This window comes from Dendrobium catenatum, unplaced genomic scaffold, assembly GCF_001605985.2.
Source record: "Dendrobium catenatum unplaced genomic scaffold, ASM160598v2 fragScaff_scaffold_1373, whole genome shotgun sequence".
NCBI classification, from domain to species: domain Eukaryota; kingdom Viridiplantae; phylum Streptophyta; class Magnoliopsida; order Asparagales; family Orchidaceae; genus Dendrobium; species Dendrobium catenatum.
The window spans coordinates 366,855-391,641 of NW_021319835.1; the positions used below are offsets into that span (position 1 = coordinate 366,855).

The following is a 24,787-nucleotide window of genomic DNA, read 5'->3' on the forward strand; positions in this document are numbered from 1 at the left end:
ATGGGCTTTACTTCAATACTCCTCAAACTACTATCTATTGCATTTGGCAAACTAAATCACATACCTCATTTTTTACAAGGATAATGTTAGATTTCATATTTGCAACGAAATATATTCCAATATTTTAACAGCACAATGCACAAAGCAAAGAACTAGGCGTTATTCTGCTTCAAAGGGAAAAACAAGGGTCAAAGTAGAATTTATCTTTTGAAGTGCAAGCTTCAAAAAATTTCAAATCGCGCATACTTACAGTGGAAGACTTACAAGCCACATTTTTTGAAGCAAAATCAAATGGGTATTAATATCAGCGTGTACTAAATTAAGTAGAATAATAGAAAAACAACCAATAAGAATTAAATAATACATAAGATATACTACATCACTCAAGAAGCATGCATACTTAAAGTAGCAGTGAACAGGATCGTCCTAAAAGAAAGGCAGAAGAATAAAAGAGATCATCAAACAAACTCTAAAAAAGTATCAGCATGAAATAACAAAAAATAAAAAGTGTTAAGTTTCACCAGCATTTACAGGCAAAAAAAAGTCATTGCTTTGAAGTCAGAATCACCAAAAGAATATAAACTCAGTGAAGCTGAGAAAATCCATTAATAACAAAACGAGCATATAAGAACAACTTAAGTATGGCAACTATTATGAAAGTAGGTTTTATTTGAAGCGTCCTCTTGGATTACTTGATCCTTTAAAAGCGAATCAAATTTCCACATCTTCAGAACGCAGCTATATTCTACCTAGCATTTTAGGGTAAAACAAAAAATTCTGTGCCTCTAATTCAATTCAAGTCGAAAGATTACAATGTAGTGCACTCTTAACAACACTGAAATAGCCTGGCATAGTATGTTCTGCATCTAGAGCCAACGAAAAAGATGCGAAGCATGCTTGAAAATGTTGCATCAAGCAGGACGTGGAAAAAATAAAACAAGGCAGTATTAAAAGGTGCAAACCTGCTCATTAGCGCTAGGGGAAAGACCTCCAACATACACTCGCCGAGCATGCCGAGTTGCCTAAAAGTTTCAAAAGTTTACACAGTGTCAACAACATAATGAATGTTGCACGAATAGGATTATACCTGTTGGGTCATAGCTTGAACTGGCATTACCGGAAGAGAAAACTACATGAAAAAGATAACAAGCATTACATACTAATAAAATTATATTACATTCACCAACTGTTAAAAATAAAAATAAACACAGGAAGCTTTGCTTGATGAGAGAATTAACCTGTCCAGGTGTTAAAGGAAAGATATTTGGGAACATCCCAGGAACAGCAGTCGGTGCAACAGGTACCTGGCCTATAAAATACATTAAATGCCACGACAGGAAAATCATACTTACCATCCACAATAGAACAAAGATAGAAGCAGAATGAGCTTTGTAGGTCTTGCTGATAACAAATTTTTGCTGTCTTCAAACAAGAAGTCATTAGAAAAGAGAATGCTAGTTAAGTACTGGAGGACACATAAAGACTACCAAAAGGAAATAGTAGCTGATAGTAGATGAACAGATCCATCAAACCGATGCATTGATTCCTCCTTGTACAAAAAAGCTACAGTAGTCGGCTCACGCCCAGTGGCAGCACAGTCGGACAAGTAGCCCAACATTGCCTTCTTACAACCAGAATTATATACAAAACAAACAAACAACAACCAAAACAAAAGAACCAAATTCTGCTCAGTTTCCGCTTAAAAAAAAGCACAATAAGAAAAAACAAATCAATCAGACAAATTAATCTTATCTAAAATCCTGATAGCCAAAGAAACACTACGCTTAAAATAATAAATAACTATAGCCGCGTAAGGCAAAATTAAGAACATTGAAACAAATGTCCTCATTAGCTATCAGTTTATAGAATGCACTCACAAAAGAAAACCATATCATAAACAAATGGGAGACTTACCTGGTACTGGTGCAGCAGGTATCATAAGAGGTCCAGAAGGTGCCATGTCAAAACCACTAACACGCTTGCTGCACAGAAAGAGTAAATTTAGATGATAACTTTTAAAAAACTCCTAAGAGCAATGCAAGGAGAAAAAACAGGAGAGATCTAAGAAATGAAACAGCTTTCACATTTTATATCATAAATTAATATTTAAAATTAAAGGAAAATGACTTCAGATGCAATTGACATCGCATGGATGATGCCCAATCATCTCAAGTGGATGATGCACAGTCATGGATACGACATGACACGGACTCGGGACACGTAAATTATTAAAAATATATGGCACATACATGGGTTGGACATAATATTCATATTTTTATATTTTAAAAAAAGTGTATAAAAATTAAATAAGTATATTATTAAAATAATTTAAAAATAATAAGTTATTTAACTAGAATTTATGCTTAAAGTAATTAATATTAGGATGTCAAGAGCCGGACATCGATGTCGTGTATCAGGCATCAAGAGAGGAGACGACAATGCCGTCGAGAGTTGAACATTGATGTTATGCAGTAAATATTGGGTGTCGATGTCAAGAGGGCGTTTGTCGTCAATGTTGAGAGGACATTGGTCATCGATGTTAAGACGATGTTGGACAAAGATGAGCTGTCAAGTTGTGTTGTAAAAATTGTTAGCTTCGAGCATCAATGTCAAACTTTGATATTGAGATGATTTTGAAATGTCGATGTTGTAATATCGCCAGACATCATTGTTGAGATGACATTGGGCGTTCTTGAGATGACATTGGGCATTGTTGTGAAACCAAAGTTGCAACCCGCCAAAAAGAAATAAAAATGAGAATATTCGATAAATGAGGTATTGAGCGCGGGCGATTGATTTAGTGTTTTGGATAAGAAAATAAGAAATTTAATTTTTATATTTTAAATAAATAAAAAATGTAAATACAAGAATTTATATTTTAAATATCATCTATTATTGTTAAAAATCATTTAAAAGAGTTAAAAATTAAGTGGGTAGACTTATGAAGCTATATTGTGACAATGAGTAAATAATAAATATCACTCATAATCCAATTCAGTACAACAGACGAAAACAAATTGAATTGATAAATATTTCATCAAGGTAAAGCTAGATGGTCTAAACTGCATATCCTATGTATCCTCAAAAAATCAAATTGCTGATGTTTCTACCAAGAGACTCAGTGCAAGCTTTTATGAAAATATTTTCAAGCTCGGAAGATATCTATTATTCAACTTAAGAGGGAGTTGCAAAGCATTAAATCTCAAAAGAAAGCCCAACAGATACAAAGGAGCCTCAAAAGGGATTCCAACTAAAATACAAATCTGGATAATCCCAGCAAGCATATGGAAGGCACAACAAACTCATACAACAGCCCAAGGAATGTTTCTAATTGAATAAAACTCTAAAATTTATTTTCATACACATTAGAAAGGTGCTTCATATACATCAGGTAGGCTTTTACACATCATTCAAACAAGGATATCTTGGTAGAATATTTCTTTTCTATTTTCGTGTAGGATAGTTTCTTTTTTTCCCTTTCTACAGTAGTCAATATATACTGCCATGTATCTGCACTTTTGAATAAATGAGGAGAGAATAACATTCCAGGCCTTCTCTTTATCAAAAATTTTCCCGTAGTTACATTTAAGACATAAAAGTTGCACGAAAATATACATTTTCAAAGGCTAATACTCATTTAATAGCATCCACATTGTAGTCCTATTGAATTTAACTTAAAGTTTTGAGTCATGACAGAAGACTTTTAAGTTAAAATAGGAACCCACAAATGCACATGCATAGAATATAAAGTATATTGCTCAATTTTTTTTGTTTCAAATCCCTTAACCCGCACACCCCCAAACCGCAAAAAAAGGCGGGAAAAAAATGAGCAAATGCAGAATGAATGCTTGGGAATCAAAGCTCGTGGATATTGAGCCTACTTTTTACATACCAGCAATACTTCAATAATAAAGAAAGACGCAATAAGCCAATAAAACAAATCAGTTCTTTGGTAGTAGAAATAACAAACATGTATACGTATAATAAAAAAAGCCCATATTCTAAAACAAAAAATAAAAAACAAGCTAATTTTGCTTCTAAGTTACTAAAGAATACTCTCTATAAAGAAGGATAACATGTTGCAAAAAAAATCAACAATTATAGCAGTAATAGTACCTCTTTGATCTTGAGCGAGAACGAGACCTTGACCTATGTTTAGAATGACCTCTTGAACGAGATGTATGCCTCCTATGCTCGTCTCTATCTCTATAGTCCCTATCTCTATCAAGGTTTCTATGCCTGGAAAGAATTATCAGATGGATATTGACAATCAATATAGGCATTATTAGGGAATTTGCATAAGACAATGCAACAAAGCTCAAAATTCATTTCATAAGAAAATCATTTGCAAGCGGCTGATACATAAAAAAAAACATGTTGACAACCATATTTGCTGGACCTATTTGATATAGAAGTTGCAATATACTAATATTACATAAATACAACGATTTTATCATCCTACAAAGAAAATGATCATTTTTCGCCTAATTTTATTCATACATATAATATTTTATATAATACTCAAACTCAAGATCACACTGTTATTTGGGATCTAAAGCATAGAAATTGATTGAATAAAGTTTAATAAATTTTCATATTAATTTAACTATTCATTAAGCAAGTGAAAAAATAAGGTGATTTAATGATTGGAAGTTTGCTTAAAAGTAAAATTTTGCTCATGCATTCCATAAATCAAACAATTAAACAAACTCAAAATATCTAAAAACCATGTAACTACAATCCACTTTGAAGTCTATATGCATTAAAATCACAATTATCTTCTCCTGCACATGATGCTAAGTCAACCAATTCCTTTGACAACAACGACACTACCCTCTTCCAAATCATAAAATAAATCAACTTACCTGATATTCAATAATATATATATATATATATATATATATATATATATATATATATATATATTATTGAATATCAGGTAAGTTGATTTATTTTATGATTTGGAAGAGGGTAGTGTCGTTGTTGTCAAAGGAATTGGTTGACTTAGCATCATGTGCAGGAGAAGATAATTGTGATTTTAATGCATATAGACTTCAAAGTGGATTGTAGTTACATGGTTTTTAGATATTTTGAGTTTGTTTAATTGTTTGATTTATGGAATGCATGAGCAAAATTTTACTTTTAAGCAAACTTCCAATCATTAAATCACCTTATTTTTTCACTTGCTTAATGAATAGTTAAATTAATATGAAAATTTATTAAACTTTATTCAATCAATTTCTATGCTTTAGATCCCAAATAACAGTGTGATCTTGAGTTTGAGTATTATATAAAATATTATATGTATGAATAAAATTAGGCGAAAAATGATCATTTTCTTTGTAGGATGATAAAATCGTTGTATTTATGTAATATTAGTATATTGCAACTTCTATATCAAATAGGTCCAGCAAATATGGTTGTCAACATGTTTTTTTTTATGTATCAGCCGCTTGCAAATGATTTTCTTATGAAATGAATTTTGAGCTTTGTTGCATTGTCTTATGCAAATTCCCTAATAATGCCTATATTGATTGTCAATATCCATCTGATAATTCTTTCCAGGCATAGAAACCTTGATAGAGATAGGGACTATAGAGATAGAGACGAGCATAGGAGGCATACATCTCGTTCAAGAGGTCATTCTAAACATAGGTCAAGGTCTCGTTCTCGCTCAAGATCAAAGAGGTACTATTACTGCTATAATTGTTGATTTTTTTTGCAACATGTTATCCTTCTTTATAGAGAGTATTCTTTAGTAACTTAGAAGCAAAATTAGCTTGTTTTTTATTTTTTGTTTTAGAATATGGGCTTTTTTTATTATACGTATACATGTTTGTTATTTCTACTACCAAAGAACTGATTTGTTTTATTGGCTTATTGCGTCTTTCTTTATTATTGAAGTATTGCTGGTATGTAAAAAGTAGGCTCAATATCCACGAGCTTTGATTCCCAAGCATTCATTCTGCATTTGCTCATTTTTTTCCCGCCTTTTTTTGCGGTTTGGGGGTGTGCGGGTTAAGGGATTTGAAACAAAAAAAATTGAGCAATATACTTTATATTCTATGCATGTGCATTTGTGGGTTCCTATTTTAACTTAAAAGTCTTCTGTCATGACTCAAAACTTTAAGTTAAATTCAATAGGACTACAATGTGGATGCTATTAAATGAGTATTAGCCTTTGAAAATGTATATTTTCGTGCAACTTTTATGTCTTAAATGTAACTACGGGAAAATTTTTGATAAAGAGAAGGCCTGGAATGTTATTCTCTCCTCATTTATTCAAAAGTGCAGATACATGGCAGTATATATTGACTACTGTAGAAAGGGAAAAAAAGAAACTATCCTACACGAAAATAGAAAAGAAATATTCTACCAAGATATCCTTGTTTGAATGATGTGTAAAAGCCTACCTGATGTATATGAAGCACCTTTCTAATGTGTATGAAAATAAATTTTAGAGTTTTATTCAATTAGAAACATTCCTTGGGCTGTTGTATGAGTTTGTTGTGCCTTCCATATGCTTGCTGGGATTATCCAGATTTGTATTTTAGTTGGAATCCCTTTTGAGGCTCCTTTGTATCTGTTGGGCTTTCTTTTGAGATTTAATGCTTTGCAACTCCCTCTTAAGTTGAATAATAGATATCTTCCGAGCTTGAAAATATTTTCATAAAAGCTTGCACTGAGTCTCTTGGTAGAAACATCAGCAATTTGATTTTTTGAGGATACATAGGATATGCAGTTTAGACCATCTAGCTTTACCTTGATGAAATATTTATCAATTCAATTTGTTTTCGTCTGTTGTACTGAATTGGATTATGAGTGATATTTATTATTTACTCATTGTCACAATATAGCTTCATAAGTCTACCCACTTAATTTTTAACTCTTTTAAATGATTTTTAACAATAATAGATGATATTTAAAATATAAATTCTTGTATTTACATTTTTTATTTATTTAAAATATAAAAATTAAATTTCTTATTTTCTTATCCAAAACACTAAATCAATCGCCCGCGCTCAATACCTCATTTATCGAATATTCTCATTTTTATTTCTTTTTGGCGGGTTGCAACTTTGGTTTCACAACAATGCCCAATGTCATCTCAAGAACGCCCAATGTCATCTCAACAATGATGTCTGGCGATATTACAACATCGACATTTCAAAATCATCTCAATATCAAAGTTTGACATTGATGCTCGAAGCTAACAATTTTTACAACACAACTTGACAGCTCATCTTTGTCCAACATCGTCTTAACATCGATGACCAATGTCCTCTCAACATTGACGACAAACGCCCTCTTGACTTCGACACCCAATATTTACTGCATAACATCAATGTTCAACTCTCGACGGCATTGTCGTCTCCTCTCTTGATGCCTGATACACGACATCGATGTCCGGCTCTTGACATCCTAATATTAATTACTTTAAGCATAAATTCTAGTTAAATAACTTATTATTTTTAAATTATTTTAATAATATACTTATTTAATTTTTATACACTTTTTTTAAAATATAAAAATATGAATATTATGTCCAACCCATGTATGTGCCATATATTTTTAATAATTTACGTGTCCCGAGTCCGTGTCATGTCGTATCCATGACTGTGCATCATCCACTTGAGATGATTGGGCATCATCCATGCGATGTCAATTGCATCTGAAGTCATTTTCCTTTAATTTTAAATATTAATTTATGATATAAAATGTGAAAGCTGTTTCATTTCTTAGATCTCTCCTGTTTTTTCTCCTTGCATTGCTCTTAGGAGTTTTTTAAAAGTTATCATCTAAATTTACTCTTTCTGTGCAGCAAGCGTGTTAGTGGTTTTGACATGGCACCTTCTGGACCTCTTATGATACCTGCTGCACCAGTACCAGGTAAGTCTCCCATTTGTTTATGATATGGTTTTCTGCTCGAGCAAGGATGAAATCAGTATATGAGAGGGAATTGATGGCCATCGTGTTGGCCATCCAGAAATGGCGGCCCTACCTACTGGGAAGACACTTCATTGTCAGGACAGGACGGATCAGCGGAGCCTGAAATTTCTTCTGGAACAGCGGATGGTGACAGAAGAGCATCAGAGGTGGTTGTCCAAGTTACTGGGGTACGATTTTGAGATTCAGTATAGGCCCGGAGTGGAGAACAAGGCGGCAGATGCCTTGTCCAGATGTATGGAGGAACTACAGACAATTGCTCTATCTGTTCCCTTGATGCTTGATTGGGAGGCCATCAGAGAAGAAAGCGCTAGAGATGAGAGTTTGGGAAAGATCAGGACTGAGTTATTGAAGGAACCAGGTAGCCACCCGGGGTACTCACTAGAGGGAGACAAACTGCTGTATCAGGGGAGATTTGTGATGCCCCGGACGTCGATCCACATCCCAAACCTACTCTAGGAGTTTCATGGGAGTGCAGTGGGGGGCCACTCAGGCGTACAGAAGACATACAGGAGACTAGCTGGGGAGCTGTACTGGAAAGGGATGCATAAAGATGTAGAAGAGATGATAGCCAGATGCGAGGTCTGCCAAAGGAGTAAGTACCTAGCTATGTCACCAGGAGCATTACTACAACCGCTAGCTTTGCCAGGTAGAGTATGGGAGGAGATATCTATGGACTTCATAGATGGGATGCCTCGTTCAGATGAGTTCAAGGTGATCTTAGTGGTGGTGGACAGGTTGAGCAAGTATGCCCATTTCATTCCCCTCCGACATCCCTATACCGCAGTAACAGTAGCAATAGCCTTCATCAGAGAAGTGGTCAGATTACAAGGAGTGCCAGAGGCGATCGTATCAGACAGGGACAAGGTATTCCTCAGCCATTTCTGGAGTGAGTTATTCAGATTGCAGAGAACAGTTCTCAAGAGAAGCACAGCCTACCACCCCCAGACGGATGGCCAGACAGAAGTAGTCAACAGGAGCTTGGAGACGTACCTAAGATGCTTCGTTTCATAAACACCAAAGCTATGGGCAAAGTGGCTATCCTGGGCTGAGTATTGGTACAACATGTCATTTCACTCAGCTTCACAAATGACCCCATTCAAGGTGTTGTACGGACGGGATCCCCCACACTTGATACACTTTGGGAGCAATAGTACTCCTGTTTCGACAGTAGAGGAGTACTTGGTGGAGAGGGATCGAGTGCTCGAGGAGTTAAAGAGGCATTTGCTGAGGGCGCAACAAATCATGAAAAAGCAAGCAGATGGGCATAGAAAGGATATCCAGTTTGAGGCAGGGGATAAGGTGTTCTTGAAGCTCCGTCCATACAGGCAGAAGACAATCGCCAACATGAGGAATGAAAAGCTGGCTCCAAGGTACTTTAGTCCTTATGAAGTGATGGAAAAGATTGGGGCAGTAGCATATCGACTGAAATTACCCCCATCGACGACTATACACCCGGTTTTTCATGTCTCACAGTTGAGAAAGGTCATTGGTGATCACATCACCATTCCCGAGCTGCCGGCCACACTTACGGAGGATTTAGAGGTGATCATGGAACCCTTGGAGCTGAGGGGTGTTCGCCAGAAAGAAGATAAAATTAAGGAAGTGTTGATCCAGTGGAAGAACCTTCCTGACTACGAGGCCACGTGGGAGCCATACGAGAGGACGAAACATCAGTTTCCTGCTTTCACCTTGAGGACAAGGTGATTCTTTGGGAGGGCAGTAATGTTACGCGTAACTTTGGACCGGTCCCAGCTGGACCGGTCCGGTTCTACACCCGGCGGTCCAAAGCCGGGCGGAACCCGCCGATCGCAGAAACAGCGGACGAAGGAGCGGGTTAGGCGGCTTTTGAGCGTTTCGTTGGAGGGAATTTTTGAATGAAGAGGGTGTTTATGTAATTTGTATCTTTCCTTTTGCTTTAATTAGAGAGTTAAGAGAGAATTAGGGATTATCTTGAATTTGAATTCTCTTTTGAGATCTAGGGTTTGTATGCTTGGGCTCTTGGCTTCGCCGGAGAACTTTGGAGAGTTGTTCTTCCTCTCGGATTGAAGAACAAATTGTATATTTGCTATTTTCATTGTCTACTAGTAAAATACAAGTGTTTTCTCCTCATCTCCTGCAGTTTTCCTCTATATTTCTACTGTTTTTTGCTCATTTCCTGCTGTGGACAGCAGTTCGCTTTGAGATTGGTTGCTAAAGTGATTAGGGAATACTTGAAATCAAGTATTTCCTATCAGTTTCAGATCCGGCCGGAATTTCTTGATATTTTGCTGGTAAGCTCCCTATTTCTTCAAATGCACCCTCTACTACTCATGATCATTAGCCCGCTTCATCCCAGCCGCTGGCAGTAAGCCCTAATGTTCCTGCTTTTTCTAAATATTTCAAAGATGCCCTAGTTGGATCTAATGGTAAAGACATAAATGCCATTACAATCTCTCATATTTCTTCAAATGGTTTGCCTGTGGCAATTGTCTCCGATGAGGATATCTTAAAGCTTGACTACAGTAGGATTTTTTTCATTTATGAAATCAATTTTTTTTTCCATATGGAAGAAATCAATTTTTTTTCCATAGCTTAAAACCCTCTGGAACATTTTCAGTTGGATTGTTAGATGCTCATCAAGTTTTTATCAATCTCTCAAATGACCTTGACTACATTAGGATTTTTGCGAAAATATTGTATTATGATAAAGGTTGTCAAATGACTAAATGAGATTGCTTAAATGGACTCCTGATTTTGATATTAAATATGAGTCTACATTTGTTCTGGTTTGGCTTTCTTTACCTAACCTAAGAAAATATTTCATTAATAATATATTTCTGCAAGCTATTGGATCATGGTTGACCCTTCCAGGTTCACCAAGTAACAACTAACAAAACTTGTCCTTCGATTGCTCAGATTGGTTGAAATTGACATAACGAAGAAATTCCCGCAATAAATCTGGATTGGTTCTAAATGTCATGATTACATTCAAAAAGTCAATTTTGAAACTTTCCCAGGTTTTTGTACTCATTGTAAGTCTCATAGTCATGATCTCTTTGAATGTTTTATTGAGTCTAGGCTTACAAGATCAAATGCTTTTGTTAGGACAATTTCTCATGTTTAGAACTATTATTCAGAATGTTAGAGGTGTAGGTAAATTAGAAATTCATTCTTGTATTCGTAATTTATGCATAATCCATAAATCTCTTGCTTAGCTCTTCTTGAACTTATGATTGACCCTGCCAAAATTTCTATTTGTCAAAGTCAGTTGGGTTTTGCCTCTTCTTTTGCTGATTCCAATGATAAAATTTGGGTGTTCTTGAAGAATAACATAAACCTATCCATCATTGATAATTTTGATCAAGTTCTTCATTGAAATTTTGATTTTTTTAATATTTTTGTTATAGTTTCTTTTGTTTATGCCAGTTGTTTCAAATTGGGTAGGACCCCTTTATGGCAAAACTTGGTTGATTTTGACAGCTTTTATAAGGGCCTCTAGATGGTTGACGGTGATTTTAACATCATCTCTAAAGTCTCTGAGAGGAGGTGCTCCTGGTAATTTATCTACTATGGATGATTTTAATGACACTATTTTAGATTGTGATTTAGTTGATATTGACTCTCTGATTCTAATTTTACTTGGTCCAATAAAAGAGTTTGGAAAAGGCTTTGATAGAATTCTTTTTAATAATGAATGGTTATCTTGTTTTCCTACCTCCTCTATAACTCATCTTAGTAGGACTGCTTCTGATCAAGTCCATTTGCTCCTTAAAGTTCATCATAATAACCCTACTGATTTTCCCCTTCTCATTTTCAAAACATGTGGTTCAAGGCCCCTGATTTTTTTAAATTGGTGAAAGATAATGGAGATAATTAGCTTGCTCTTTTACATTATTATTAAGGTAACAATGATATGATTTATTTTGCTTTAAAATTGAAGCGCATTAAACAAGTCCTAAGATGTTAGAACAAATATATTTTTGGTAATATTTTGACAATATTGTTAAAGCTGAGTAAGAGCCTAAGAGGTTATTCATCTTGAAAATTTGTTCTCTGATGTTTTATGGGAGTAATTGTGCAATGCTAAAGCTCGTCTTCTTAACACTTAGCATTTGGAAGAAGAATTTTGGAGTCAAAAGGCTGCCTCCAATCATCTTGTGAAAGGTGATTAAAACACCAAGTATTTTCATGCCATTGCGAATTCAAAAAAATCTATAACTTTCATTAATAAAATCAAATTAGACATTAACGTTTAATGATCAAGATATGATTAGCAATTCGGCTATAGCTCATTTCCACAAGACTTTTGGGTGTTCTAAGATTGTATTATCCCTTCCTTTATCTCCTACGTGGATAATTCTAACATATCTAAAATCCATGATGAGAATCAGATTTTTATTTCCTTGATTAATATGAATAAATATTTTATGGCTGGCCTTGATGGCTTTGTAAAAAATGTTGGCTCATCATTATGGAAGATCTTTGTAAAGCTATTGTTACCTTTTTTAATGGAAATAATATGCCTAAGTTTATTGGGTGTACTTCTATAATTCTTATTCCTAAAAAGGATAATCCTGAAAATTGGAACGACTTCGAACCCATTAACTTTTGTACCACCTTTAACAAGCTGATCTACAAAATTTTAACTTCTAGACTAGCTAGTATTCTTCTAAAAATTATTTCTTTAAACCAAACTGGGTTTGTTAGAGGCAGAGTATTTATGATAATATTTTATTAGCACAAGAGATGACTCATGACATCAATAACAAAGCGCCTGGTCATAATTCCATTATTAAGCTTGATATATCTAAATCTTATGACAACATCAATTTGTCTTTTATGTTTAATATTCATCTTTTTGGTTTTGAAGTTAATTGCATTAATATTTTTAAAGGTATTGTTGAGAATAGTTGATTTTCTATCATTATCAATGGTATTCCTAGAGGCTTTTTCAAAGCTGCTTAGGGTGTTAGATAGGGAGATCCTCTTTCTTCTGCTTTGTATATCATTGTTGTTGAATACATGTCTAGAGGCTTGGCTCATTACTTTGCTTTATATAAAAGCTTGTCTTACAAAATTTCTGGAAGCCTTAAATAATCTCACCTATGTTTTGTTGATGATATTATTATTTTTTGTAATGGTTTCATCAATTTCATCAAAAGGATTAAGAAATTGCTTAATATTTTTGAAAACAAAAGAGGTTTTAAATTTAATAATAATAAAAGCACTTTCATTGTTGGTAAAGGTATGTATTTGATGCAATGTAACAAAATTTGTTTGATTACTGATTTCAAAAAGTAAGTTCTTTATTTACTACCTTGGCATTCCCTTGCATAAAGGTCACAAAAAAAAATTTCATTTTGATTAAATGTTTTATAGCATTTCTAAAAGGTTATCTGTTTGGGAATTTAAATTTCTTTCCACGGGGGTTAGACTTGTTTTGATCAAGAGTGTCATTTGCTCCATATCCATTTATCTCATTCAAACTTTGAACCCCTCTCTACAGGCGTGTGATAGATTGGACAAGCTTATTAATAAGTTCTTCTAGGGCTCTTCTTTTAACTCCAAAAAGTTACATTGGTCTAATTGGAAGGCTTGCACTGGCCCTTTTAAGGAGGATGGTTTAGGTTGTAAACCCATAATGGATAAAAGAGATTCATCTAGTTGATCCCCCGTAGTCGGATAAAGGGTTGATACTACTATTGCTGCTATTGTTGTTGTCTTTATAAGGAATAAGAACCTGTTAAATGAACATAAAAATGTATGGATTAAATAATTATTATAGATGTAATACTATTCTAACTGGATATTTTTCGATCACTTCACAACAACTCTAATACTTGTCAATGCTCTATCAATCATCATTAATATCTTAATAACTTCAACAAACCCTTGGCGCACATTTCTTCCATAATGCAGTCAAATCAATTCTTGTAGTAGTAGATTATATGCCTTCTCAAAATCAATAAAATAATATGAAAATCCTCTTATCTATTTTCAATATCATTCCATTAATTCTATTAACAAGAAAAATCACATTCATGGTAAATATTTCTAATATGAAAACAAATTGATTAGCCAATATTGATATATTGAGTTCTGAACCTATGCTCTGTTAATCTCTCATAACTTCATCATATGAATCACAAGTTTGATTCCCTGATAATTAGTATAATTTTGAACATCTACTTTGCTCTTCAAAATTAATAATAAAGTATTGTTTCTTCAATTCCTTGACTTTTTTTTTATTCTTTGAACTTTAACTAAAAAGATTTCTTAACCAAAAAATTATAATATCACCAAAACTCCAATCTAATAATTACTCAAAATAATATTTTTTAATTTTCTTAACATCATAATCATTAACTAAGATTCTATTATATAATCTTCTAAAGCAAGTAACTTGCTAAGCTTCTAGATCTCTTATCCCTTGCCTTTGTTATTTAATATAGCTTATGATGTAGCATATCAATAGTTAAATCCAATCAGGCCACATGACTCATTACAAGAGTAAAAACAAAGGACCAAAACAACATCAGTCTATGAACAAAAGCCCATGACAAGGCCCTTTGTTTAAATTATTTAAACGTATTTTTATTTTCTTATTTTTTTCTACGCCCTTGAAATCATGTATTATTGGCCACCTTGATAAAGGAACATGATTTAAAAAAAAACTTTAATCAAAATGTTGGAAAACTCCTACTTCATTAAGTGCCCAACTCATCCCTCTTTCTCAAACTACTATTTTATATTATCTCCTAATCTAACTTAAAGTAAAGCATTAGCCACATTTACAATATTCATGATGTCTTTAGTGAAAATTAAATTAATAGCAATCTCTCATTCATATTGTTAACTTTTAAAACATAGGATAACTTCTAATATTCCATAATGATCCATAAGTTTTCCCCCACTATTTAGTTTCTAATAAGCAAGTAATATTTATTATTCTTCTAATCAGCCATGTGTAATGCCTAATATGCGAAAAAATTAAAATTGGATTCATTTCATCAATTTTGGCATAAAATTTTACAACAAGCTCTCAACGTAACACCCCAATATAACCTGCTCATTTGGGCTTGGAACCATCAATGGTGATTTTCTTTTCAAGCTTAACACACAACATGCAAGTTACCATAAAATAGTGTTGAACTATCATGATTTAAATTCATTTGTTGCTATCTTTCTTCCTTATGCATGGCATTTATTAGTGTAGTGAAAATTATGCTAATCATGACTAGCTTAATCCAATCGTAGGCAATGCATACTTTTATAAAAACATAAAAGCTTTCCACACTCCTTCACAAATAACCAGCTTTGTGATGCTAGCAAAGCAACAATTTTAATAGCTCCTTATTTGAAATTTGAAAACTAATGGCTTCAAAGTGAATTATAATTCCTTGTCAATGTATTAACAATTAAAGAGGTTTCTCCAAGGAATAGCATTGCGTTGAGGCTACTCAAGGGATAAGCGTACACCTTAGGGCTACTTCTAATATAAGCTATCTTGTTTGCGATAATCTCAGATAGCATTACCCTTTATAAGGCTACTCATGACAAAAATATCACCATAAATTCAATCAAGAAAACAAATTTAAGGTGAAGCTTTATTTATTTATTTATTTGTGGGTAGGGGGGCAAGAATTACAACTTCAAACTATTATCAACCAGGGTTGAAATTTTGAATGGATTTAGCACCATGTTGAATGTAGGTAATATTAAACAATTAGGTATAATACAAGTGATGGATCATATATTTGTTTTATTTAAATATATCTTTATCTAAATAAGATCTGAGATTCATTTTGTTGTATTTAATACTAGTTTACAGAATTACACATTTTTTGTCAGATAATCATATGATTGGATCTTATTACTTAAGAAATAACAAAAACACCAAGTTAGAAAGTAAAAATACATTGATATCCTACTTACTTTATGTATGCTTGAATTGTTCTTACTAACCAACTTTTTTCAAAATAAAGGCTTAAGCTCCTTCAAGTCTGTTTAAAAAAAAATTACGTACAATCCAAAATCTCAACATTGTTCTTAAAAACTTCCTAATTTGTTTATTGAATTATCCTTAGCTTAGGCTCACACAAAATGAAGCCTTAGAGGAACTACTTGTCAATATTAATTTCAACATCATTAGAAAATAAAGGTAGAAGACAAATAATTATATTGGACATTATAATCACTCGATTTTAAACATTGTGCATCACTCACAATTGACAATTGTATTATATTCAAGAGAATTTTGGTAAAAAGCCGGATTTAAAATGTTGCACACCAAGTAAGACATTATAAACTAAGTGATTGTCATAGTTCAATGCTATTTGATAACGATTTTATTTGCCAAATGTTTGGTATTTGGTTTGGTGTTATTATACTAATAGATGCCAATATTATCTAGAATTTTAGCACTTTGGCTTGATGTTATATCTAAAGTTCAGTATAATAATACTAAAACTAGCCTCCTACAGTTTAAGGCTTCATTTAGGGATGTTTATTATTTTTTGTTTAATTTTTAAAACCACAGTTTCAACAATACTACCCCAAAAAATAACTTTTTAAAAGCAATTTTTTTTTAAATAATGAAAAAACTATCATACAACAGAGACCACTTTTATTTGGCTAATTTTCTACCACAAAAGTAATAAAAAAACTATCCCAAATAAAGCCTTAAGTTATTTTAATTAATTACTTTATTCACATTTACAATTAATATCATAATATTTAATTCCTAATTTGAGAAATACAACAACAACAACATCAAGCATTTTTCCCACTATGTGGGGTCTGCTACATGAATCTTTTTTCTCTATTGTGTCCGATTAAGAGTCAAATTCTCATTTAGATCTAATAAAGAAATGTCATTTCTAATATTTTCTAACCAAGTCTTTTTAGGTCTATCTTTAACTTTCTTAACATAGGTTAAATCTAATACATCTACTCTCCTAACCAGGTCATCGAAAGACCGCCATTTCATATGACCAAACCATCTAAGGCGACTCTCTCTAATCTTATTTGCCACTGGAGCTACTCAATCTTTTCACATATATGCTCATTTCGTATCTTGTCTCTAAGAGTAAAGCACGCATCCACCTGAGCATCCTCATCTCAACAACACTTAACTTAATATTATGCATCTCTTTTAATGGCCAACGTTCTACGCCATAAAGCATTGCAGGTCTATCCACCATCTTATAGAATTTTCCCTTAAGCTTGAGTGGTACTTTCTATCACACAACAAGCCTAATGCATTCCTCCACTTCATCCATCCAACTTGAATTCTACTAATAATATCCCCATCTATTTCACCATCACTCTAAACAATAGACCCAATATATCTAAAATGTGTACTCTTATTAATGACTTCATCGCTCAAAGTCACAAACCCCGCACTAGAAATACATTCCAAAAAAATTGATGAAGAAGCATCATTAGAAGAAGAAATTCGTACCAAAATATATGATAATTTAAATAATTAACAAAAAATATCTAATAAGACTCAAGGGTTATGACATTTTTAAATATCAACAGTTAAGCATATAATATTTACATTCTACTCACACCCTTCTTCTGCATGAATTCCTACATCTTAGAATTACTCCACTTGGGTTTTGCCTTGTGTTGTTTCTGACATATGCAATTCTTAAGATTTATCGCTCGTGCAAAAATTGATCAAAAGAGGAGCAATCATGATAGAAAGATGTAAGGAGCAAACATTGAGAATTAGGTTCAAGAGGGCAGCAGATTTAAGAAGACAATAACATATAAATGTTTACCAATTAGAGTGACATATCTAACTAAAAAGGGCATATCATTCAGAGTTGTCGAAAAACCTAGACAATTGACATCTCATAAAGAGATGAGAATATATCATAAATGTCAGTGAACCAAAAAAACTAATAAGATATCACTAGTTTGGAAGAGAAAAGCTAAAAAGTTGCAGCCAATCAACAATTTGTTCTCCTTGTCATCGTAGTGCCATTTTCCTTACCTCATAAAACCCTATTCTTCCATTTCATCCCTTTATCACACTCATCAACATAAAATTACTCTCTGGGAATACAAGCAAAGAAGAGGACGGCTAGGCAGCATAGTCCGGCAATGTAATATTCCTCACAGGTTGACCCTCTGTTGTAAACCACCAAGAGCACACATCTAAAGAATAAATAAGAAACCTTTACCTTTTACCTAAAGCTATAACTTGACACATGTAATTTGCTTCAATTTGTTAGTTGTTAAAAAAAAGGAATGAGTTCACCTACCATGTTTGAAGCCACTAAATGGATAATTATAAAATTATCTGACGCCTATGAATAGTAAGTGGGAAAATAGGGAATATGGTAACACTGGCATATGGAGGGTAGCCTGGAAAGCTATGATGAGTAATACATTAATTATTCAAACGAAGAGTGAGGAAAAGTTAGATGAAAGAAATCCTCATGAGATTCCTCAAAAAACTGTTATCCCACTTCAAAAATTCAATAACTTTCACCTTGACAAGCAATAATGGAAAAGAGGCACATAAGGCCCAATAAGCACCAAAAAAACATATCTTCATTACAACCAGTTAATTATATACTAGTAAAGATAGGTTGGCTGATATGTGGACTGCGATGGAAGCCAAAGACCTACATCATGAAATCAAAATAACTCTAACAAACTTATTGATTAGAAACAATTCGTTTGGAACAGTTTCTAAAGAAATTGAGAAAAATATTTGTCATTCAATGGTTCATAACCCTGCCTCATTTTATTGTAAAAACACCCTACTTTGCATTGTAAAAGAATCCCCTAGTTTTATATTAGTAAATACCAATTTTACATAATCTGAAGTTGCCAACAACCAAATAAAAGGAATCATTCGTGCTTCATTATCCAATTTGAATGATAAAATTCATATTCATATTCCCCAAAATTAAAAGGCATCTAAATGGACATGTAGAATTCTCAATTGAAATTCCACATCTGAAATATGTGCAAAGAGAGATATATGATAACTTATCCACAAAACAAATGTCCATACCTTTCATAGTCTCTATCACGAGAATGATGGTGATCTCGATCATCATATTTTTCTCGTTCATGATCTCTTCTTCCACTTCTATCACCATCTCTATCTCTATGGTGACGATCACGCTCCTTGTCTCGTTCCCTCCTCTTATCCCGATCTCTATCTCTATCCCCTTCCCTATCCCTATGCCGCTCCCTATCTTTCTCCTTTTCCCTTCCTCTGCTTTTGGAAGATCCTCTTTCATGATCTTGATAATCATGCTGCTATGGAATAAACATATATTAGGAGAATACAAATGCAAAAATATCCATCAACAAAACTGTTTGAAAAGACAATGGTGGTCAATTTAGCACTAACAAAGAGTTTACTTGATATATGAAAGTATTAAACACTCCATCTTCATACAAAAAGTGTACATCTAGGCGACTAAAACAATATTTAAAGGACTATTAGAAAAATCTAAAACCCAATAGATCATTCAACAGATTTTAAAAACAAATCATTCATCATGCACAACAAACACAAAATTTCTTTAAATACCAACAAATTGATTTGTTCTCGAGATGAAAAAATAGCAAATTTTCTAGCATATTAGAAAAAAAATGCTAAACCTTACATGGGAAGTAACTACTCATAAAAAAAAATCATTTGAAGTTTTTTTTTTTTCATTTTGGGTCACACAAACAAACTATTCATGATACAAACATATTAAAAGCCAAACATAAATGAAAAATAAATAAACTTCCTTAATTCCTCACTATATAATTTTGCAGAAACCTTTTGAATCATGAAGGGTAACAGCTAAGCACATGAAATTTCCAAATTAAGCATCATTGAAAATAAAAAGGACCATTAAATCATCATCATCAACAGCCTTATTCAATCCATTCAGGTCAGTTTAAGAGCAGGACTTTTTCTCTATGGCTCATTCCTCTTAAAACCTTCATCTGTTTTCTACTAAATTGGATAGATTTGTTCAGCTTATAGCCATGTTCTCTATGGCCAACCCTTCATCTTACCGAAACAACTGTGATAATCCCACCCCTAAGCATTATGGATGTAATTTCAAGCACTTAAAACGCTCTAAACATGACAATCTATACTTTTAAGATCTACCCCAAAGTTTTTCGATATTGATATTCGGAACTTTAAAAAAAAAACTAGTTTTTTTTTTCTTTCTTCAGATTCATCTTAGCATGCTCATTCATTATATAGTGCTACTGTTTGTTCACGAATTCTTTCCATCCCAACGATCTGTTCATATTGAATAATAAAAAATTTTCCCTTGAGCAAAGTTATCATATTTCGATCATACACTCGTGGTCTCTCTCCATGTTAACCATCAAATAATAATCAATTATCATATGTAATGATCTTCAATATTTATATAGGCCAAATATAACCTAAAAGAGCCCTCCAAGAGATAAACTATAAAAGAAGATACTAACAGATAGCAAAGATTACATCAAACTGTTGACTTCCAAAACTCTAACCTTCATATAATTTCACGGTGTTCAATTCTTTTGAAAAAAACGAGAAGGAATCAAGAAGCGGGAAAGATGATGAGGGTTAGTAGAAGAAAACCTGAAAATTCAGATCCCCGCGGTCATCGAAGCCACTGCTCCGCGGAGGAGGAGAAGAGACACCATAGTCCTGGTAGTTTCCTTCGTATCGTTCCTCAAAATCAGCCATAACTTATCTCTCCCGTCTCTCTCTCTCTCTCGCTCGCTCGCTTTCTCGCTGTGCTCCGGTTTAGGGCATACCTATGTACGGTCTGGTTAATAAATAAACATAATGCTCTCTCTAACCTTTTGTCTTTCGGCTTTTTGCTAATTTTAAAAATAATAATGTATTTTAAATATGTAGAATAATTAGGTTGCACTTTCAAAATACTATTACATATTTAATTGAGTATATATATATATATATATATATATTGGTTATCCTATATTTTAAGCATATTAAGTATGTACATATAACGCAGCTCTTATTGATTTATTAGCTATGAGTTTGACTCTCAACTAAGAAGTTTTGGGTTCAAGTCTCATGTATGTGTTGTGCGTGTTTGGATGATGCCTTTAATTTCCCAAAAAAAGGTATGATGAATGTTGAATGTGGTTGGGTGTGTTCAGTATTTGATAATTATGACGGCGATAATGATTGAAGGCGTCGATCGACAATACTGACTAAAGGCATCGACTGACAATGATGGAGGGGAAGGCTAGCTAATGGAGGTTCTTAGGGACAACTGTGGTAGTGGTTAGAAATCAACAATAGTGAGTGGGAAGGGTGAGGTCATTTGTCGTGAGTTTTCTCTGCATTCGATTGATTTTGACACATTTCAAATTAACATATATTTTAGGATATTCCAAATCAAATATCAAAAAAATTTAAATTTATACAATAACATCAAGCATTTGTCCTACTATGTGGAGTCAGCTACATGAATCCTTTTTCTATATTGTGTCAAGTTAAAAGTAAAATTCTCATTTAAATCAAATAAAGAAAGATAATTTCAAATATGTTCTAACCAAGTCTTTTTAGGTCTATCTCTAACTTTCTTAACATAAGTCAGATCTAATACCTCCACTTTTCTAACCAGGTCATCGAAAGGTTGTAGTTTTATGTGATCAAACCATTTAAGGCGACTCTCTCTAATCTTATCTTGCACTGGCTCTACTCCAAACTTTTCACGTATATGCTCATTTTGTATCATATCTCTAAGGGTAAAGTAAGTCATCCACGTGAGCATCCTCATTTGTGCAACACTTAACTTAGTATTATGCTTTTCTTTTAATGGCCAACATTTAGTACCATAAAGCATTGCAGGTCTCACCACCATTTTATAAAATTCTCTCTTAAGTTTGAGGGATACTTTTCTATCACACAACAAGCCTGAAGCATTCCTCCATTTCAACCATCCAACTTGAATTCTACTTATAATATCCCCATCTATTTCACCATCACTCTGAACGATAGATCCAAAATATCTAAAATTTGTGCTCTTATTAATGACTTGATCGTCCAAAGTCATAACCTCTTCACTATGTCTATTACTACTAAAATTATACTCAATATATTTGATTTTAGATATACTCAAGAAAAACCCTTTAGACTCAAGCGAAAAGAATTGATATATATATATATATATTATTTTATCATCATAATGCTTACAGTCATACAACCTCTTAATAATTTGATTCAACATATATTATTTGTATTATTATTATTATATTAAGTATCTTTCTACATAATAAAAAATAATAATAATGGGCAATATTAAAAGGTTGTCGAGTATGATGCAATATGAAATTAAAACTTTCAAAGATGGCAACGAGTGGCATGCCCATTCTAATTATTTCTATATAAATATTGATCCGGCATCAAATATCATCTTGGTTGAGCGTGAATCTAAATGCAATTTTGGCACTCTTAATTGCCTCACAAATTTTCTGTAGTTAATTTTGAGTAATTTTAAAATATTTATAGCTTATATATATATACCTTTCAAAAAAACTTTACTATGCAAAATTATAATGTGTCAACACTCCTTAGACATCAATGGGTGTAAAAAGAAAAATATCTTTAATTATAATTTTTAATGTTTCATGAAGTCAGTGCTTCGATCGAGGCAAAAAAAAGCAGAAAATTTGATTAGAAGATTCATGAGGCTCTAAAATTGTAAAAATTTAGTTCAAAAACATAGAAAAATAACTTTAAAACCTTAAAATCATCGAAATAGACTTATTAGAGAAAATTCTTTGTTTACAATATCATTGCATCATATTTAAGTTGTTCGACCTGGGAATTAAAGTTTTATATTTGTTGCGGGCTAGAATATACTCGGCGATAGAGTTTAAAAATTTTTTGTCTCAGCGTCGTACGAATATCTAGCACACAAACAGAGGAGAAATAGCAACACTAGGATTTTTACATGAAAAATCCTGAAAGGGGAAAAACCACGGGGCCACACCTAGTTGAAAAAGCTCTACTAGTGTTTGCTTGGAATACAAGAGACTGACTCGTCCTTAAAATTTAGGACGATCAGATTAAAATAAATCTTTTTCAGGATTGAAAATCAGTTACAACGTCGAGCAGAGTTCCGGCGTCGTTCCGAAGTTGAGCAGAATTTCGGTGTCGTCTGAAAGTCTGGTAGAATTATGGCGTCGAGCAGAATTCCGGTCTCACTTGGGAAGAATTCCGGCGTCACACAGGCATTGGGCAGAACTCCAGTGGTGGTCGAAGAGGAGTTATTCCCTCCTATCATTCCCTTATGTTCTTCTCTTCTTCTTGCTTGGATCCCCTCTCATGTGAAATGAGGGGTTTATTTATAGATTTTCTGTAGTGGCATTGATCGTAAATATGGGGCTGATATTACTTCGAAATTTGGAGGGGATGAAGGATCAGGGGCAAATATGGAGTGGTTCGGATGAACGACTGATATTGAATCCTTCGATCATGAACCGTTTATCAGGCATTTGAAGGTCTTAATTACTTCGAAATTTGGCGATCTTGGACTCATTGGATTTGTCTCGTCGAGCCGCTCGATTTGACTATAAGCTCATCAAATTCGGAAATTGTTTGGTAACTCAAATTGTGGTACGAACTTTTCAACAACGCTTCGGGTCCTTGATTTGGACTCATTTGGGCTTGGATTGAGTCGAATTTGGTGTCGTTGGGTTCGTATTTCCGAGACGCTCAGTTTGACTGTAAGTTTGCTGAAATCGGAGTTCAGGTGATCACGGATTTAATTTTTGAAGTTTCCGGTTTGATTTTGCCTCGAGATTCGTGCCGGATCAAGATAATTTTTTGATGATATGTCAATATTAAGTTTGGCTCTACTAATAATTTTACTCCATTATTAAATCAAGCAAGACTAAAAGGTTTTAGATAACACAATATTATAGAAAATTAGATTTTTCAATGGCGTGCAAGTACAAATTTTCATATTATTGTTGTGATGTCCATAAAATCTGAAAAAAACCAAAAAAAAAAAAGTAGAGTTCATAATGCCATAAAACTTTCAAGTAAATGAATAATTGCATAATAATATCATATTCCAATTTCCTCATAGGATTAGATCCAAATACCTATAAGTTTATTTTAATAAACACAATAACATATTTCAATACAAATTTGTGGATAGATTAACCTTGCAAGATAAGAAACAAGATATTGATATAGTTATTCTTATGGGCTTTATGTTGATTTAACTCTTAAGCCATTTAAAGAAGATTTCAAAATTTAGCCACATAGTGATGAGTTTCGACTATGTTTGCTCGGACACATAGAGGAGATATAATACTTACATCATGCCTAAGAAACACCAATATATATGAAAAGTCATTTACATTTACATAAGAGTACATATTTCTCAATTTTTGATATTTGGGAAGGGTTAGAGACACTAAATTATCAGTATATTTTGAAGGATTAGGATCGTTTCATAGAATATGATTACTTTCAAATCAGATGTTGACAAGATATTGGTGAATAGCCAATCAAGATAGAAATAGTAGATCATGAAAAGAATGAAATATACATTATGTATATAGAAAAAGGGACAATAAAGCTAAAGTCATGGCTAATTTTGGGGATAATGAATACAAGCATGTGTGTGCATAAAGGTATCTCATATTAAGAGTTCTATTACTCTGAAGCATGCGAAGGCAGACACGAGCTCTCTATTCTTTTGTCTAGCTATTGTAGCATTGGTGGCTGCTCGTAGTTATCATGCACAATTATTTTGGCAAGGCATTTTATTTTGGTGTTAGATTTGGCTTTGATAAAGTTGGCATGATAGTGTGGCTATGTGCTTTGTGCTATGACTTGAAA

At 33.3% G+C, this 24,787-nt stretch overlaps 1 protein-coding gene across 3 annotated transcripts in view; it reads right to left on the reverse strand.

Annotated features, from left to right (window-relative positions):
• LOC110112224 (splicing factor U2af large subunit B) overlaps positions 1-20,726 on the reverse strand; it is a 32,959-nt gene extending 12,233 nt beyond the window's left edge. For 2 of the 3 annotated variants that reach the window (XM_020844371.2, XM_020844368.2), the window contains exons 1-7: positions 20,537-20,726; positions 18,965-19,215; positions 4,117-4,239; positions 1,915-1,982; positions 1,239-1,309; positions 1,088-1,129; positions 963-1,022 (exon numbers count right to left, since the gene is read on the reverse strand). In XM_020844371.2, coding sequence (XP_020700030.1) covers positions 963-1,022; positions 1,088-1,129; positions 1,239-1,309; positions 1,915-1,982; positions 4,117-4,239; positions 18,965-19,215; positions 20,537-20,644 — 723 coding nt within the window. In that variant the 5' untranslated portion in view covers positions 20,645-20,726. The remainder of the gene's footprint in view (positions 1-962; positions 1,023-1,087; positions 1,130-1,238; positions 1,310-1,914; positions 1,983-4,116; positions 4,240-18,964; positions 19,216-20,536) is intronic. The other variant, XM_020844370.2, reaches the window with a different exon arrangement.
• Between the last annotated feature and the right edge of the window lie 4,061 nt (positions 20,727-24,787).